Here is a 17,686-nt window from a genome sequence, read left to right on the forward strand (position 1 = left end):
TTAGAGTGGATAAACCTTTTTAAGAAACAAAAAATAAATAAATGGGGGGGGGCGGAGTTAGGAAACTGATGGGAAAATACGCTAAAAAGTGCAGAATTCAGAGAAAGACATACAACTTCTGCACAAGCAGAACCTCCCTGCAATCAAATCAGAACAAAAACTCGATAAAGACAGGATCTTATTGGACCTTAAAACAAGCTTTGTGCAGGCATATCTGGATGAATGTGCAAGAAAGAGTAATTGGAGGGGAGACTAAAATGCCCACTAGAAGTGGCAGGTTGTTTTCCTCTGTCTGCAAAAACAAATGGGAGTTGTTGGGTTATTCAGTGTTTAGATTTCTGACTTAGATTTGGTGGAAAAAATAATATGTTGGGTTTTTTAAATACAGTGGTACCTCTGGTTACGTACTTATTTAGTTCTGGAAGTCCGTTCTTAACCTGAAACTTTTCTTAACCTGAAGCACCACTTTAGCTAATGGGGCCTCACACCGCCGCTGCGCAGCCAGAGCACGATTTCTGTTCTTATCCTGAAGCAAAGTTCTTAACCTGAAGCGTTATTTCTGGGTTAGCGGAGTATGTAACCTGAAGCGTATGTAACCCGAGGTACCACTGTACTGAGATTATTGTTTCCTTTCAGATTCAATTACAAGGCTTTAGCGTTCAAAACTGCTTGGAAAGTTCAAAACGGCTAGCTGCTCATCTTGGGTAAGCTTCGACTCCGAAGGGCTTTCCCATAAATTGGCCTACGTGGAGAGAAATCCAGAAAAGTAGGCAACCTCGCTTGTTCTATCCAATTGCACAGTGATCCTCAACTTTTGTTATGGCATTCAATGAAGTCTTGGAGTCTATTGGAGGAGTTGGCCGTTTCCAGATCTCGCAAATCACCTTCTTGCTGATCTCCGTCTGCCTCATTGCTTGCCACAACTTCCTGCAGAACTTCACTGCCGCCGTTCCAGACCACCATTGCAAGCCTTTGCTCCCCACCAACCAGACCTTGCCCTCTAGCTACACCCAAAGCACAGCAGAAGGAGTCTTGCTGAAGGTACCTGTCCCCATAGACCAGAATCGGAAGCCGGAGAAGTGTCTCCAGTTTGCCATGAGTTGGTGGCGCCTATTGAGCCCAAATGCGACTGTGGCGGTTGGGGACTCTGCCACACAGGTGCACACCGAACTCTGCACAGGCGGATGGGTCTATGATGTGAGTGTGTTCGAGTCTACCATTGTGACGGAGGTGAGCTTTCTTCATCATCAACAAGAAATGAAAGACGGGAAGGCAGCTTTAAAACACAGAGTGGCAGGGATATAAATTAAACATTCCAATAACAAATGAAGTAACTCGTTTGGGGTTGTTTGGTTTAGATTTAATTTTCAAAAGAGTACAGTATTTATCATATTAAGATCATGTCTAACCGGGGAAGAATTACAGGTAGGTAGCTGTGTTGGTCTGCCATAGTCAAAACAAAATAAAAAATAATTTTTTCCCTTTCTAGTAGCACCTTAGAGACCAACTAAGTTTGTTCATACCAAGAACAAACTTAGTTGGTCTCTAAGGTGCTACTGGAAGGATTTTCATTTATTTATTTTGTTTTGAGGAAGAATTAGTATTAGACCCTGTGTAGTACCGGTACCTTTTAGCTATTTACGGTAAATCCTGCCATTTTACAATAAGATCTGAAAAGGGCTTCTTGTTTCTAATGCGTTTGTTATGTTCGGATTCTGCTTTTCCTCAAAGGGGCTCAAGGCAATGGGGGTCCCATTTTATATTCACAACAACCCTGTGAGGCAGGTTAGGCTGAGAGATGGCAACTGGTCAAAATACTCTGCTCTGTTTAATTCCCACAATAATCGTGTGGGGTAGATTATGCTGAGATATATTGGCTGGTTCAAGTCACTTTATGGATGGAGTCAGGATTTGAACCCTGGTCTCCCAGATCCTGCTCCATTAGTCTAACCTACACTGTCTCTGTTTTGCAATGGATAGTTTGGGATGTGGTTTGGATGGTGAAATTAACACATGGCTGTTGAGAAGGGTCAACAGGAAGATAAAAGATTTATTTTAAAATGGAGTTTGTTATACTGTATAGTGGAGTGATTAGGTACAAGATGGCATGCATGTAGCCTTGTGCTTTGAGTTTTTAATAATAAAAGATATTAATCTTAAAAAATACAGATTTTATGCAGCTAGCATTGATTATTCCTTTGCAGAAGGAAGCTTAAAGGAATAAGACTCACATGATGCTCAGTCAAATGTACATTGACACACACACACACACCATGGAGAGAAAATTGACTCAGTTCTCTTCTCTCTCCCTTCCAGTGGAATTTGGTGTGTGAGCTACAGAACCTGAGAGATGTAGCCCAGTCGCTCTACATGGCTGGTGTGCTGGTTGGGGCTGGTGTGTTTGGAGTCTTATCGGACAGGTAGGTTGTTGTTGTTGTTGTTGTGATGAATGTTAGGTGAGTAGGGTTGCCAGATCTCCAGGTTTGACCTGAAGTCTCTGGAAGGGGGGATAGGGATGGTAGTCCAAAAACAGCTGGAGACCCAAGGAAACTAAGACTCAGTTAGAGCCTGTCACCATAACTCCCCACCAGCCAATATTCATGCATCCTACTTCTCCTTTTTTGGGGGTGGGGACTCAGGTTTGGCCGACGCAAACCTCTGATCTGGTCATATCTGCAAATCGCCATCGCTGGCACCGTCACAGCATTCCTGCCCAGCTTCAGCAGCTATTGCGCCTTCCGCTTCCTGGCTGGCATGACGTTTTCAGGAATCATGCTAAATTCTCTGTCCTTGAGTAAGTAGTTTGGTTTGCTCCAATTCAACTTTAAAGAGTGGATTTTGAAGGGAAAGCTCAGGACAAACAAACAAAATAAACCATGCCTGGATACAGGGCCGTCTCGTCCATAGGGGCTGGTGGCACACCGCGCCAGGGCGCCAGGCCCCCCAGGGGCGCCCCTGTGAGCCCACCGGCATACCGCGCGCCCCCTCCCCAACCCGCCCCCGCGGGTGGGCGGGCGCTCACGCGCCAGCGGGCAACTGGGCTGAAAGCCAGCCGCCCTCGCCTCCCGGAGCCCCAGCTGGAACACTGGAAGGGCGCGCAAAGCCCTGCGCCGCTCCAGCGCCACGCCCCTCATCCCCTGCTCGCCCACCCCCCCTCCAGAGGGGCGGCCAGCGCAGGAGGGAGGCAGGCGGAGAGGCGGCACGCCGGGGGCGCCGAAGGATTGCCGCGCCACAGCGGCTGATCCCTCTAAGACGGCCCTTCATGGATACGGAGCTAAAGCCCAGGCCTATGCATGGGCGGAGCAAGGTGGGGGCTGTGGGGGCAGACCGCCGTGGGTGTCATCTCTGAGGGGGGTGACATTGGGCGTGCTGCCCGCCCGTGACTCCCGCCTACTGCTAGCTGTCGGGGGAAGGGGGGGAGCTGCAGCGTGCTCCCGTGCTGCTGGAGGCAGGCAGGCACTCAGGCAGACAGGCGAGCAAACAAGCGGAGGGTGGAGGGAAGGAGAGAAGCTGAAGCTCCCTAAACTCTGGACACAACCCTGGAATCTCAAAAAAGCTCAACATCTCCTGGCAATGACAATGGGTAGATCACAGGCAGTCTTTTTATACTGTGAGTACATCGCAGTCTCTTGGGAGTCCAGCTAGATTTCAATGTGTGTGCGGGTGATAATAATTTTTTCGCACCGAGTACCACCTGACCTTGCTACGCCACTAGGCCTATGCCTGGAATGAGTAGAGAAGTGTGGATATGCCTCAGACAAGGCACTATAGATATTAATGTCCTTTCAGCTTTATATCAGCAGTCAGCCTATGGTGCCTGAGGTTTTCTGCATGGAAGCCAAACGGTTGCATGTGACGTGTTGCCCATTAAAAAAATGTTCATCCTGGTTTTCACTGCAAATCCTTTTAACAGTTTCTCTTGCTTCTCTCCTAGTTCTGGAGTGGATGCCCAACAAGGGCCGGACGGTGGCAGGTGCCCTCTTAGGTTATTTTGTCACCTTTGGGCAGATCGTCTTGGCAGGAGTTGCATACGGAGTCAGAAACTGGCGCTGGCTCCAACTCTCCGTCTCGGCACCATTTTTCATCATTTTTGTCTGTTCATGGTAGGGGGTGATAGCGCCAAATACGACTGTGGTATAGCTTCGGTGTGTCTCTCTTTTCCGCTCTTGTAGATGTGGCAGCCATTTTGTGTTAGGCCAAGACCCTATGGCCGCCATGTCTGATGTTCAGGCAGTGTGTGCTTTTCCTTATGTAGACAAAATGGCACCATCCACACCTAGGAGGATGTGTCAACAGACTTGGTTGGCAGAAGAACAAAACAAAGAATACAGTGTATGTATGTGTGCTGGGGAGCAGGAGGACCACCAAAACAGGCCAGTGAGGCCATGGAATGCAGAGTGCATTTTGGAAGAGGGGAAATAGATGTTCCACCTGAGAGAAGGATGGAACAGAGTGGCTGGAAATGTGAACAACACTCCATTACACAAGCTTTTTTTCTTTTAATCATCCCCCTTGTTAATAATATCAATCTATCTCTGTCTTGTCAGGAAACTTCCAGAATCACCACGCTGGCTCCTGCTTCATAACAAGGCACAGGTAGCAGTCCAGAATCTGAGGAAAGTTGCCGCAATGAACGGCAAAAGCAAGGAGGGAGAGAAAATTAACAAAGAGGTTAGCCATGAGATCGACCAATATTTTGGTTTTTTGCAATAATAAAAATTTCTATAATAGGAGATTAGCAAATACAGGTATGATATAATAATGTAAATAATATGTTCAGTTTTGCTTTTAGCATTTAAAGCCCTAGGTGCCACGGGTCCCATGAAGACTTTGTGGAGAGGCTGGTCAAATGAAGAAGAGGAGTGGGGGCAGATTGGAGAATTGCAGGGGTCCAACTCAGGGGTAGGTCCCAGCAACAGGATGGTTCAACGCACAGCCCAAGGGGTGTATGTGGCCCTTGAGGTCCTTTTTCAGCAGCCCTCAGCAACATCTGATGCCCTTGCACTACCTTCCCAAATTCGAGTGAGCAAGGCTCTGAGTTTTGGGAAGGAGGCATGAGACTCTGGCGGGGTCCTAGTTAGCTTTGGGAAGGCAGTGAGAGGGCTGGGGGTGGGCATCAAATTTTGTCCTTGTCTCATGCCAGGATGTTGACAAGGCAGTGTGCAGCCCATGGGTTCTGTTTCAAAGTTATTTTGAGGCCTACTTGGTATGAAAAGTTGGACTACCTTGTCCTAGCAGGTTGGGGGATGGGAACCCTGAAAAGTGTCTGAATCCAGGGAGGTTTCCAGTGGCTTGGGAGATGGAGACCGGGATCCTGGGGAAGGACCAAGTGGGTTGTCAAGAGAATGGTCCACCTCTGTATCACCGTAGAGCAGTGTTTCCCAAACTTGAGTCGCCTGCTGTTTTTGGACTACAACTCCCATCATCCCCAGCTGGCAGGACCAGTGGTCAGGGAGGATGGGGATTGTAGTCCAAAAACAGCTGGAGACCCAAGTTTGGGAAAGCCTGCCCCAGAGATACCCATGGTATCAACTAGAACCCAGGCTTTTAATGTTGCAGCTCCAGCCCTACGGAATCAGCTCCTGATCAAACTTAGACAGGCGCCTGGTATTTTTGCTTTTAGGCAGATGTTGAAAATGTATCTTTTTCAGAGGGCTTTCCCTGAAGGGTGACTCAGACGTTTTATATAACCAGTGTAATTTGATGTAAAGTGGCAGCTGCCAGTACAGCAAAATGAGGCTCATTTCTCATAGACCGACCCTTAGCAACGCCCCCTGGGCAAGGGGGGCAGTAGTAATTCTACAAGAGGCTCTAGACAGCTGGGTTTAGGTATTATTTCCCACAATGCCACAGAGGGTCACAAGCCAGAGCAGTCTGGGAAGTTAAAATGGAGGCCTGGCATTGCTTGGAGGGAAGTTTTTAATGTTTGACATTTCATCTATATATATATAAATGTTCCCATTGCGTGTAGCCTATGCCGGAAACCTATGTTCTCCATAACAGCTGCACTAAACAGCATCAAATTAGGACAAAGCGTAACTTGACCATCAAGGAAGGATCTGGCATAATAAATTTTTTAAAAAACCACACCTGTCATACCTAAAATATGATAAAGGGGAAAAAGTGATGTGCCTATTATACCTCACCAGCAAAAGGAATGAAGACTCCAACAGCATCCAATAGAAAGGCGGATTGCCTGCTGACGTCATCAGAGCCTGCAGTAGGCCTCCATAAGGTACCCAGTGCCCTCACTTAAAATGGCCGCTGCACACTCACAGGCAATTTAAAATTTCCCCAAGTGCCCTCACCTAAAATGGCCGCCGCAGCTTTGCATGTTCCACACACACAGTCCCAAGTGATCAATACCACCGACCAATGTGTTCTTTTATGTAAAATGCATCTCTGGGTTATTTGTGGGTCATAGGAATTCGTTCATTCACATGGTCTGAGGGACAGTGGACCGGCCCATGGCTGAAAAAGGTTGCTGACCCCTGCTCTAAAGGGACAGGGAAAAACAAAAACAGGAGCTTCCAGAATACTCTCAGGGTCAGAATTTAAAAAAGCAAGACCCCACAGCAACGCGTGGCCGGGCAGCTAGTGTTTTTATATTTTGTTGGAAGCTGCCCAGAGTGCCTGGGGAAACCCAGCCGGATGGGCAGGGTATTACTATTATTATTGTTGTTGTTGTTATTATTATTATTGGACAGAAGGTGACAGGTATGTTGGGGTTCAACTTGAGACCACCGAAGCCTCAATCTGCACTTTTTCTTCTGGATTGAGGCCCCTCCCCAGGCCTGCCACATTCCTTCCACTCATTTCCCTCCCGCTTGCACAGGTATTGCATTCCCACATGCAGATGGAAGCTGCAAGTCTGAAATCCCGGCGCAGTGTCTTCGACCTGTTTCGCAGTCCAATCTTGCGGAGGGTCACCTGCTGCCTCATGGTTGTCTGGTGAGTGCAAGAGGACCTGTGTTGTTTTTATCTGAAGAGGGAAACGGTAATTGAATAGGGGAGACAAATCAAGGATTGCCCTTTCTTTCCTCTTATGCTTTGAGCCTCTTCCCAGAACACGGAAGTATGATGGGAACTCAAGAACATTTGAGGTGGTTTATATGTGTTAATCACTGCTAATCATAGTAATTTTGTATTGTGCCTATTACGTTGTAATCAGCAGGCAGAGGCTGTGGAGTTGTTGATTTTTAAAGGGCCACGTGTAGAACATTTTAGGTGCTTTGTAAGTGCAGAGTTGTAGCAGCAGCAGCAGCAGCAGTGATCACTCATTAGTAGCAGTAGTAATAATAATAGTTTGTGCATAATATGCCTTGCTGACACCCAGCCAGATGGGAAGGATATAAATAATAAAATATTATTATTATTAATAATAAGTATTCGTTATTATTCATCATTGCAGAATCCCAGCCTTTAAATTTGCGACTCAGGCTTGCTTCCCAATCTACCTAGGTTTTCCAGTTCCTTTTCTTATTACGGCTTGGCGATGGACGTGCAAAAATTTGGCCTGAACATCTTTGTGGTGCAGGTGTTGTTTGGAGCGATTGACCTTCCCGTTGTGCTGCTGTCCACCCTTGCCATGGTCTTCATCGGGCGCCGCTTTGCCATGGCCGGCTTCCTATCCCTCGCTGGGCTCCTGGTGTTCGTCAACATGTTTGTGCCAGACGGCAAGTTGCTTTATGGGTTTTTGACCTGCATCTGCCACACTGCTCCATGCTATGAGTTTTCATCAAAACATTAGAAAGAGTCTGGCTGCTGGATCAGGCCAGTGGCTTATCAAGGCCAACCTCCTGTTCCCAAGGAGCCAACCAGATGCCTAAGGGAAGCCCTAACGTAGCACAACTTTACCACATGTGATCCCCAGTGAGTGGCCTCCAACGCTGGAGGTAAAAGACAGCCATGGCTAATTGCCACTGATAGCCTCGGCCCCCAGGAATTTGCCTAATCTGTTTTCGCATGAATATTGTGCTCAGCCCATCCTATCAACCTGTGAGCTGTACTGCTGTCAGCCTTGGTATCAGCCATGCGGTGTTGCGGCTTGAGCAGAGGTCACCAACCCAGTTCCATTGGGCACACATGTGCCCATAGAGCTATTCCTTGGTCCCTTAGGGTCCCTGCCCCCTGTTGAGATTAGGCTCAAAAGACACTTCTATTGTAGCCTATAGAACAGGTTGCAATGTCTGCTTGTTGGTTGTGTGTGTGTGTGTGTGCTTGTGCCCACAAGAGTCTCTCATGGTGGCAAATGTGCCCACACTCCCAGGGTGCACCGCAGCTGAAGGGGGAACCCAACTCTCTTCAGTCCTAGACCACCGCTCTTGCTCACTTTGTGACCTCAGGCTACACAGCCTCAATCTAACCTACCCCACAGGGTTATTGGGAGGTTAAAATGGAGAAGGGGTGTGTGAATTGAGCTCCTTGGAGGCAAGGCGGCATATAGTAAGATAGGAAGATTCCTCAGACTGAGCCAGGCCATTGGTCCATCTAGCTCAGGGGTACAGAAACATTGTCAAGACTTAGGAACATAGTCCCTTCTGTGCATCCTCTTGTGGAGCCATATACTAGTGGTGGACAGGGCCAGAGCCCAAAGTGGATGGAGCACAGCAGTCACTGAGAGAATTTTGCCCTTGTACAGTAGGTTTGCTAGCTTCTTCAACCAGACACATCCCTCTCCATCCAAGAAAATAAGCAGCATTATTAGAGCCCAAGGTCACATCCCAGCCAGGGAAAGGGAGGTGGTTGTGTGTCCTTCCACTGCTAGTTTTACTCAGAGCAGACCCACTGAAATGAATGCCGCTAAGGTAGTCAGGTTCACTAACTTTACTCTAGTGGGTCTGCTCTGAGTAGGACTAGCCCAATGAATTTTAATAGCTTTATAGTTTCTTGTAAAGGAGTAATATGTGATTTACACTGGTGGGGGGAGTATTATTTTTCTGTTTTCTTTTGTGTGTGTACAAGGTGTGTGTGTGTGTGTGTGTGTACAAGGGGTGTGTGTGTGACTGCCAGTCAAAAAGACAGTTTGTTGTATTTATATTGTGATGGCCTATGGCTGTAAACAACAAGGTTTCCTTCATTCTATATATTTCTCCTTCCTGCAGAACTGCAAACGTTGCGTACAGTGCAGGCAGCACTAGGGAAAGGGTGCCTCGCCAGTTCCTTTATTGGTGCATATCTGTATTCTGGGGAGCTCTACCCAACAGAGATCAGGTGAGCAGCTAGTATCATCTAAACCAGGCTTTCCCAAACTTAGGTCTCTAGCTGTTTTTGGACTACAACTCCCATCACCTGTGGCTAACAGGACCAGTGGTCAGGGATTATTTCTGACAGATTAACAGCTAACAGGGTTCAAGCAGCTGGTGTTCAGTCTTATAAACACCAGCATTTCTTCTTGCCAGGCAAACAGGCATGGGATTTGTGTCAATACAAGCCCGTCTCGGAGCCATGGTTGCGCCCCTGGTCTACGTGCTTAGGGATTCCTTTCCTGTCCTGCCACCAATTATATTTGGAGCTGCTCCCCTCCTCGCGGGGGTCTCGGCCTGCTTCCTGATGGAGACGAGACATTTACCCCTCCTGGAAACCATCGCAGAGATGGAACGCAGGTAAGTTTTCTTTCCCATCCCTAATAGGAGTTGAAAAACGATTAGGATGAGAGCATGAGACCCTGACCCAAAGAGTGGTTTTATGCCATTTAGCATGTATGGAGTGAAGGAGGGGGAGGCCATTTTCAGTTTGAGCACCACATTCTTCTATGCTCAACCTGGGTTTTTTTTGGGGGGGGGGGGACCCGTCAGCGGTTGGCACGGCCAAAGGCCAAAGTGAGCAGAGCAATGGATGCAAATTTCACCTTTATACAGTAGGGTGGTTTCAGCAACCTGCTGTTGTGGCCTTGTGGGTGAAGGACAGTTAATTAATTAATAGCACACTGTCCATAAAATGGAAATTATCATGGTGCTAATCAATATTCTGGTGTTTGTGTTCCTTTAGGTCTAGAAATGTACCCTCAATGGAAACAGCAGAAGAAATTTGCCTCCAGCAAGTGGGGAGATCTCTTTTGAAAGAATCTGTTTAACGCAGCAATGACACACACTGTGTGTGTGTGTGAGAGAGAGAGAGAGAGAGAGAATCCCTTGACAAACCACACATTTCTGGGAAAAGTGATTCAAGAAGTGGAAAAGGGTAGCACTAAAACCAAGCATCTTCCTTTGAGAGAAGACAGGAGAAACAGGAGGCTGATACTTAGTTCAGGGATCACCAACATTTTTAGAACTGTGGCATGTTTAGATTTTTGAGTGAAAGCTTTGGACCACCCCCTCTGGTGAGATATAAATGTAGTGATGGTGATGGGAAAGTGTGGTGTAAGATTCAGTTCATACGAAATTAAATGACTTCTTTATACTCCACTTAATTTATGAAATTCACTTGTTCACTGAAATTTTCTTTAGCTGGGGGCTAACCTCGTGTGAGACTCAAGAGCTTTTTTGTTTGTAAGCGCAGACATCAAATTAGATTTTAAAACCTGCAGAAAGGTTATATGACCCCAACACTTTATTGATTTGTTAGGGCTGGAGGCTATACACCTTTATCCCAAACTTTTTAGTGCATCTCCCTCAACACTTTCCTAACCAACAAAAAGTGTGTGATGTGTTTTTCAAGTGGAATTGTTGTACCCGAACACTTTAAGAAGAAATGCTGTGTCAATAGTGCTGGTGCCATGCAGGGTCAGACTTTGGGAAAGAGGTCCAGGACTCCCATAACAGACTGAGCAGAATGGCTCAAAAAAGCAGGAGAGTGGGCAATTCACCTCATTAAGAAGTAAATGAAGTAATACATATTACTATCTAAATAGCACATTCCGCAGTCTAGAAGTTCATTAAGGACAGGATTCTTAAGTACCCAACTGCATCACTGCTGCTATTGCTATTTTTTAAAAAGAAAATCCTTATCTTTATTAAATTTTAAAACCACTTAAAAAGAGAAAGAAAACATGTATTGCTGCTGTCAAAATATTGTACACTTCAAAGAAACAAACTGACACAACGTAAGATTGGAAGCTGATAAAAGTACTCAAGAAAGAAAAAATAAGCAAATGAAACAAAACCATGAAATTTTTTGTCTAAAACCCCAAAACCGATAAATAAAGACCTCTGCATATCCAAAACATACCGGTATCTATCGGGCAGGTAAGTTTATGATAGTGTCCACAATGTGATAATAATCCCACCGTACTACATTGCAGGGTTGTTGTGGATCAAACTCACAGCCTCAGCCCAATCAGCAACGTCCCTGCATTATTAACAACAGATTAGTTGTTAATAATGCTCATCATCCACCATTAATCAATTAATTAAATCAAAATACAGCATTAAAGACAGAGAAGACTTTACCATCACAAAGTAATGGGAGGAATCGGAATGATACCCATGATGACCTGTTATTTAATTTGGCGGGAAATAAAAATACTTGCGTTTATAAAGAGCAGGAATTCTGTTTATTCTGGCGCATAAGGGGCGGGGCGAGGGAGGGAATTACACGGCGCAGGCCAATCAAAGCCATGCAAAAGAACCCTTCCTTATGAAGCAGCCGTCCTTTTTTTACTCCGCAAAGCGTCGAAGGTATTCCGGCGTTCTTAGCCGCTCTAGGAGTTTCAAGCAACAGCAGCAGCAACGACACATCTCTATGCTCCTTTGCAACCTCCTCCCATTCATGTACAACTGGCATGCGCCCATTCAGGAGTTGAAGCTCCGCCCCCTCCTGCTCTTTCTCTCTTCTTGCGGGCGAGGAAGGTACCGCCGTAAATAACCGAATAGCTGCGCGCTCCCCGCCTACCCCGCCAAGAGAAGTGGCGGGAAAGGAGGTCCGCGATGGCGGCGCTGGTGGTTGAGGACGTGTTGGCTGAGCTCAGGCTCTTCGGGCTGGACTTGGAGGAGGGTGAAGACGGGGCTGCCCTTACCGACAAATGTGAGCCGCATATAGAACGGCGAAGGCGATAAATTGTGGTTTTTTTTGGGGGGGGGTATTTACTAGGAAGGGCGCTAGTTCTCATTGAGGAGCTTTTTATTTGGAGGGGGCGTAATTTGGGATAAGCAGGCGGTTGCCTATGTGGGGAACAGCGGTGGACTTGGGGGGAATTCTGGGGGATAGGATGGAAGAAGCGTGGAGAGAAAGTGGGGAAAGAAGATATGGGGAAAAGAGGGAGGCGGATTCAGAGAGATGGGGCAGTTTTAAAAAATGAGTCTTGCCTGGATCGGGCCAGAAGATCCGTCTAGCCGAGGATCCTATTTCCAGGAGTGAGCAGCTGTAGATTCCTCTGGAAAGGCTCTCCAGCTGAGTCCGAAAGAAACGGTTGGTTGTTCCCTGTACCTGGTCTTCAAAGGTAGACTGTCCCTGAATGTGGAGGCTCAGTGTGACTCTCGTAGCTGCTGTCTACAGGAGAATGTGGCTGTGAGCTTTGCCTGTTTGAAATGCTGCCCCTTATTAAAACATTTTTAGCTGGCTTTAATATCGTTGTAACCCAGCCCTGGGCCTTATGGTGAAGGGTTGCCTTCCTGGATCAGAAAAGTGCACTTAGGGTTGAAATGTTAATGTGTTTTAAATCTTACATTCAAACAAATCCAGGAAATTTGCCAGGAAATTATTTTTATTGTAATACTTGTAACTTTTTTTTGACATTTCAATGGAATACAATGTAAAGGACTTCAGTTATTTAGATTTTAAGAAATACAAACAATGGTGCTAAAAGTTATAAATATATTTTTAAACTTTGATTTTAGATTTCACTAGTATGGTTTCTGTTGCCCATTTTGGACTGCATTCTGTGTATTCTGTTCATTGATTACATGAGACAATTTCAAAAACTGGAAAGTTTTCTGCAGAAAAATCTAATGGTGGAAATTTTTCATCGCACTTCACTGAGTTGGATCTCACTGTCTGTTACAGGGGTGTCCTTGAGGAACTGATAAACTACCGCTGTTTAATAACTCCTCTTTCTCTCTTGTAGTGGTGGAACTTTGCACGTTGTACAGGTTGAAAGAAAACGAGATTGCAAATGAAATAATTGCTTTTGCTGTAACAAAGCAATTCATTAAGCTTACGGCAGAGTCCCTGCACATCTTTGAACATGAAGTAAGTGAGCTTTTGGAAGGAATTGCAGTAGACAGACGTTTTGATTTGCCTATTTGAGGTACCGTAGATCCACTATAAAGGCAGCTCCGCTATGGTGCATTCAGTGGATAGAACGTTATATGGAGCATAGGCGGCAGCCCCTACCCTCTGGAACTCCCTGCCTATTGATGTTAGGCAGGCTCCTTGGCTGTACTGTTTTTGGCACTGGCTAAAAACTTTTAGAATGCCATCTTGCGTGCAATTTAACCGCGTATGTTTATTTTTAAACAGCCGATTTTACTTACATTTTGATACATTCCATGTCAATTAGTTTTTAACGTTTCATGTTATGACTGTTTTTCTAGAGGTTGCCACCCCTGCCCACTTTGCTCGCCTGCCCACCCCCCTTACAGCTACCCCCTCCCCTTAGAGCTGGATGTTAGAGGTGTAAAGCAGAAAGGCAGGGAAGACTACGAAAGGCTTGGACTGCCACTGCCCCATGGTTGATTAGGAAGAAGAGTCATCACAGCACAGGAAGGACGAAGGGGGCCAGAATCTGCTGGGAAGCAGTGGCAAAAGCAGTGGATCCTTAAGCTGGCCGGGGTGAGGGGCGGGGAAGTGGCCAGTAGCAGTGCTGGCCAGCTTATGGATCCAGTCCCTTGAGTCAGGGTCAGCGTTTGAAATTTGCCAGCTGCATGGGGAAAAGGTGCTTGCTCAGAGAGAGATGCTCTTTCCATTTCTTCTCTGTTCAGAACAGAAGGGAGGGTGTCATCCAATGAAATGTGGGCATGTTTAACGGGACTTGCAGGAGGAGCAAGCAGTCTTTTCTTCATTGCTGATGTTTCGGACAATATTTACGGGTGCCATAGCAGGTACTGATGCACATAGCAGTGCCCATGTCTGCCCTGTTGGTCCTGGTCTAAGACAAAAGTGTTGTGATGCCTTCCCTTTGCTCTTCTTTCAGGTGCTGCACAAGCGATCCACAAAACCTCAGAAGAGGAAGGAGAGCCATTACCCTAGAATCAGAGATGTCAACAGCATTCAAGAACTGTATCCTCCCAAACAACTGAGCGTGGCTCAAGCAGAGGGGCCCCTTTTGGACATGGCAGCAAAATGCCCTAGTGGTAAAGGGTAAAGGGACCCCTGACCATTAGGTCTAGTCACAGACGACTCTGGGGTTGCGGCGCTCGTCTCGCGTTACTGGCCGAGGGAGCCGGTGTACAGCTTCCGGGTCATCTGGCCAGCATGACTAAGCCGCTTCTGGCAAACCAGAGCAGCGCACGGAAATGCCGTTTACCTTCCCGCCGGAGCGGTACCTATTTATCTACTTGCACTTTGACATGCTTTCCAACTGCTAGGTGGGCAGGAGCAGGGACCGAGCAACGGCAGCTCACCCCATCGCGGGGATTCGAACTGCCGACCTTCTGATCGGCAAGCCCTAGGCTCTGTGGTTTAACCCACAGTGCCACCCGCAATATATGCAAGCTTTATATCTCTGTACCCCACTGTTGTCTTCTAATGTTTGGGTGAGAGAGAATTTTTTTTTCCAATTTTAAAAGTGGGGTGAATTGCAGCAATAAATTTCCCCCTTTTGTGGTGGCTGCTATTATGGGGTTCAGCCCTATTTCAGTGCTCTGCCTTGAAATAGGCATGCTAATACTGAAGAGGAGAAGGCATCTAAACATGCGCAAAGTGCATTTGCTTCACCAGCGTAACCTATGTTCCACACCCATGTAGTCTTCTCCACCTCGTGCAATAGCACTGCATGGGTCGTGGACCACATCTGCCCTCATGCTTTGCCACTGGCTCTTCCTGGGTGGGACCGATGGGGATCGGAAAACCAGTGAGCTACGATGGCTCCTGTGTAATTTTAGCTCATGCATTTTCTGTGTGCGTTTGGCTCCCTTGACTCTTCTTAGTCTCGATGTAGAGGAGGAGGAAGAAAACCTTCTAGATACCTACACGTCGCCATCAAAAGTAAGTATGTGGAAGGAACAGGTAGGTAGCCGTGTTGGTCTGCCATAGTCAAAACAAAATAAAATAAAAAATTCCTTCCAGTAGCACCTTAGAGACCAACTAAGTTTGTTCTTGGTATGAGCTTTCGTGTGCATGCACACTTCTTCAGATACCAATTCTTCAGATACTTTGCACAGCACACAGACTAGGAAATTTGCTCTAGCGAAAGGCAGCGAGGGCCAAAAGAGGGGTGGACAAATTATTGAGTTGGTACGGTACAGCTCAAGTTGGTAGAGCATGAGACTCTTAATCTCAGGGTCGTGGGTTCAAGCCCCATGTTGGGAGGAAGGAAGTTTTGAAGAACATGCATAGGAATGAGCTCACAGTGCATCTTGCACACGTTGGTTGATGCAGGAACATTACAGCTTAGAAAGCTGCATGCACCTGTGACCTTCTGCACTCAAAGCAGGTGCCTTGCCTCTGTGCTACCTTTAAATCACATCAGACTATTTATCTATCTAGTCCAATGTTTATCCTCTCTGGCTTGTGGCAACTCTCTAAGCTGTCAGGCAGAGACCTGCTTTTGTGCTGGGACAATTTTTGTATTGTATATTTGTATTTGCATTTTGTATTGATTTGTATCAATAAGCACTGCTGGGGCAGGGCAAGGGGCACATCTAGTCATCCAGCACTCAGGGCTGTGTCCAACTAAGTTCTACTTAGAGTAGACCCAATGAAATTAATGGGCCCAAGTTAAGTTGTGCTCATTAATTCCATTGGGTCTCCTGAGTAGAGCTAACATGGAATGCAAAATTCTCTCGCAGTGGCTGACCGGATATCTATAGCAAGTAGGACCTGAGTGCAATAGCACCTACAACTGGTAGCAAAAGACATACCGACTCTGACAGAGGAAGGAGAACTTAGATTAGATATTGTGACCAGTAGCCACTGATTAGCTGCATACAATCACGGAACTGTAGAGTTGGAAGGGGTCAACCTCTGCAGTGCAGGAATCTTTTGCCCAACGTGGGGCTTGAACCCACGACCCTGAGATTAAGAGTCTCATGCTCTACCAACTTGAGCTGTACCATACCAACTCAATAATTTGTCTACCCCTCTTTTGGCCCTCGCTGCCTTTCGCTAGAGCAAATTTCCTAGTCTGTGTGCTGTGCAAAGGACTTCCTTTGTGTGTCCTGAATTTTCTCCATCTGGGACTTGGAGACACTGAGACCTGAGACCCTGGAAAGCCACTGCCAATCAGAGCAGAAAACAACAGTCCAGATGTTTTTAGTTTAGTCTTTTTTTTTAAGGCCAGGAAGGTGAGAATAAAACACAAACTATGCACAATGTAGAGCAAGTTTTTCTCCCTCTCATATAACCCTGGAGCCCAATGATGCTGGATGATGGGAGATTCAGGACAGAAAGCAGGTAGACTTGTGAATTATCCCCCATCTAAAACACTGCAGAGCTTCTGCCAGCCAGTGTAGACAGTACTGGGCTGCATGGACCAATGGTCTGAGTCCTGTGCTTCCAACAAGGCTCTCCGTGAGGCTGAACTGCTCTACCCTTCACTGTCTTGCAGGGATCTCAGAAGCGGGTGATAACCACACCGGACAACCCGCGTTCCAAGCGGACTCTCTCCAACTGCAGTCCCCGCCTGGCTTTCTCCCCCAGCAGCTTCTCCCCCAGGTATGCCTTGACGCAGCCCGCAAATGTGCGGCCCACTTCTTTCTTCAATTAGCCAGCGTTGCTTCTCCAAAGGACTCGGAACCTGCCTCTTGTTCAGAGATGTCAAAGAGGGCCCATTCCGGCTGCTGTACAAATGCATTGGCAGCTGAAAATGGACCCATTTCTGGCGGAGCTTTGAGGTGCAGCAAAACAAGTCTTGGTACAGTGGCCTCACATCTCATACGCCTACTAAGGTTTTTGTTGATTACTCCGATTAAAAACCCAGTTGTAGCTGGATAAAACTATTTAACACTGGGCAATGCTTCTAAAATGTTGATGTTGAAATCAAGGAAGTGACCGGGTTTTCCTGCATTTTAAAAAATCGTTTCTCTTCTTCCCCTTGCTTGCCCGTCCTCCTCAAGTGCTACCCCTTCGCAGAAGTATGGTTCTCGAAGCAACCGCGGAGAGGTTGTCACCTCCTTCGGCTCTGTGCAGGGAACCTCCTGGAGGGGAAATGGCGGCTTGGCCACCTCTGTGAACCTCTTTCATTCCCCCCAAGATTCCCTCACCAAGCCCTACAAATTCATGTTCCAGGAACTTGTGGATAACCGTGAAGGTAATTTTTAGAAAACCCTCTTATCTGTTTCTATCTGTACAGTGGTGCCTTGCAAGACGAAATTAATTCGTTCTGCGAGTGCTGTTGTATAGCGAAAATTTCGTCTTGCGAAGCACCAACGGGGGAAGAGCAGTTTTTCAAAAAAAAAAAAAATCGGAAATTTTTTCGTCTTGCGAGGCAAGCCCATTAAAAAATTCGTCTAGCGAGGCATTCGTCTAGCGGGGCACCACTGTATATGGAAAATCTACTGGACATGATCCAGCTAGTGCAGAATATGATTGCTGGTGCACTGACAGGCACTTGCAGAACTCCTGTTTTTTTCCAGGATCTGCGCTAGCT

General features: G+C 46.7%; 2 protein-coding genes across 2 annotated transcripts in view; both read left to right on the top strand.

Moving 5' to 3' along the window:
• Nucleotides 1-727: 727 nt before the first annotated feature.
• Nucleotides 728-10,075, top strand: LOC117039134 (solute carrier family 22 member 20-like). The gene is made up of 10 exons (XM_033136203.1): nt 728-1,230; nt 2,317-2,420; nt 2,640-2,794; nt 3,935-4,103; nt 4,548-4,671; nt 6,836-6,951; nt 7,462-7,676; nt 9,105-9,213; nt 9,402-9,605; nt 9,991-10,075. Exons 1-10 carry the CDS (start codon nt 820-822, stop codon nt 10,073-10,075), a joined length of 1,692 nt encoding a protein of 563 aa, XP_032992094.1. The 5' UTR covers nt 728-819.
• Nucleotides 10,076-11,784: 1,709 nt separating this feature from the next.
• Nucleotides 11,785-17,686, top strand: part of POLA2 (DNA polymerase alpha 2, accessory subunit) — a 28,261-nt gene continuing 22,359 nt past the window's right edge. The window contains exons 1-6 of the mRNA XM_033174515.1: nt 11,785-11,964; nt 13,004-13,128; nt 14,072-14,157; nt 15,027-15,084; nt 16,646-16,752; nt 17,154-17,347. Coding sequence (XP_033030406.1) covers nt 11,868-11,964; nt 13,004-13,128; nt 14,072-14,157; nt 15,027-15,084; nt 16,646-16,752; nt 17,154-17,347 — 667 coding nt within the window. The 5' untranslated portion in view covers nt 11,785-11,867. The remainder of the gene's footprint in view (nt 11,965-13,003; nt 13,129-14,071; nt 14,158-15,026; nt 15,085-16,645; nt 16,753-17,153; nt 17,348-17,686) is intronic.

This window comes from Lacerta agilis, chromosome 17 (genome assembly GCF_009819535.1).
Source record: "Lacerta agilis isolate rLacAgi1 chromosome 17, rLacAgi1.pri, whole genome shotgun sequence".
NCBI classification, from domain to species: Eukaryota; Metazoa; Chordata; class Lepidosauria; order Squamata; family Lacertidae; genus Lacerta; species Lacerta agilis.

Coding starts and splice junctions, on each gene's coding strand:
- LOC117039134 (XM_033136203.1), top strand. CDS start 820: ATGGCATTCAATGAAGTCTTGGAGTCTATTGGAGGAGTTGGCCGTTTC. Junction 2,421..2,639: donor TTTGGAGTCTTATCGGACAG/GTAGGTTGTTGT, acceptor GTGGGGACTCAG/GTTTGGCCGACGCAAACCTC. Junction 4,672..6,835: donor GAGAGAAAATTAACAAAGAG/GTTAGCCATGAG, acceptor CCGCTTGCACAG/GTATTGCATTCCCACATGCA.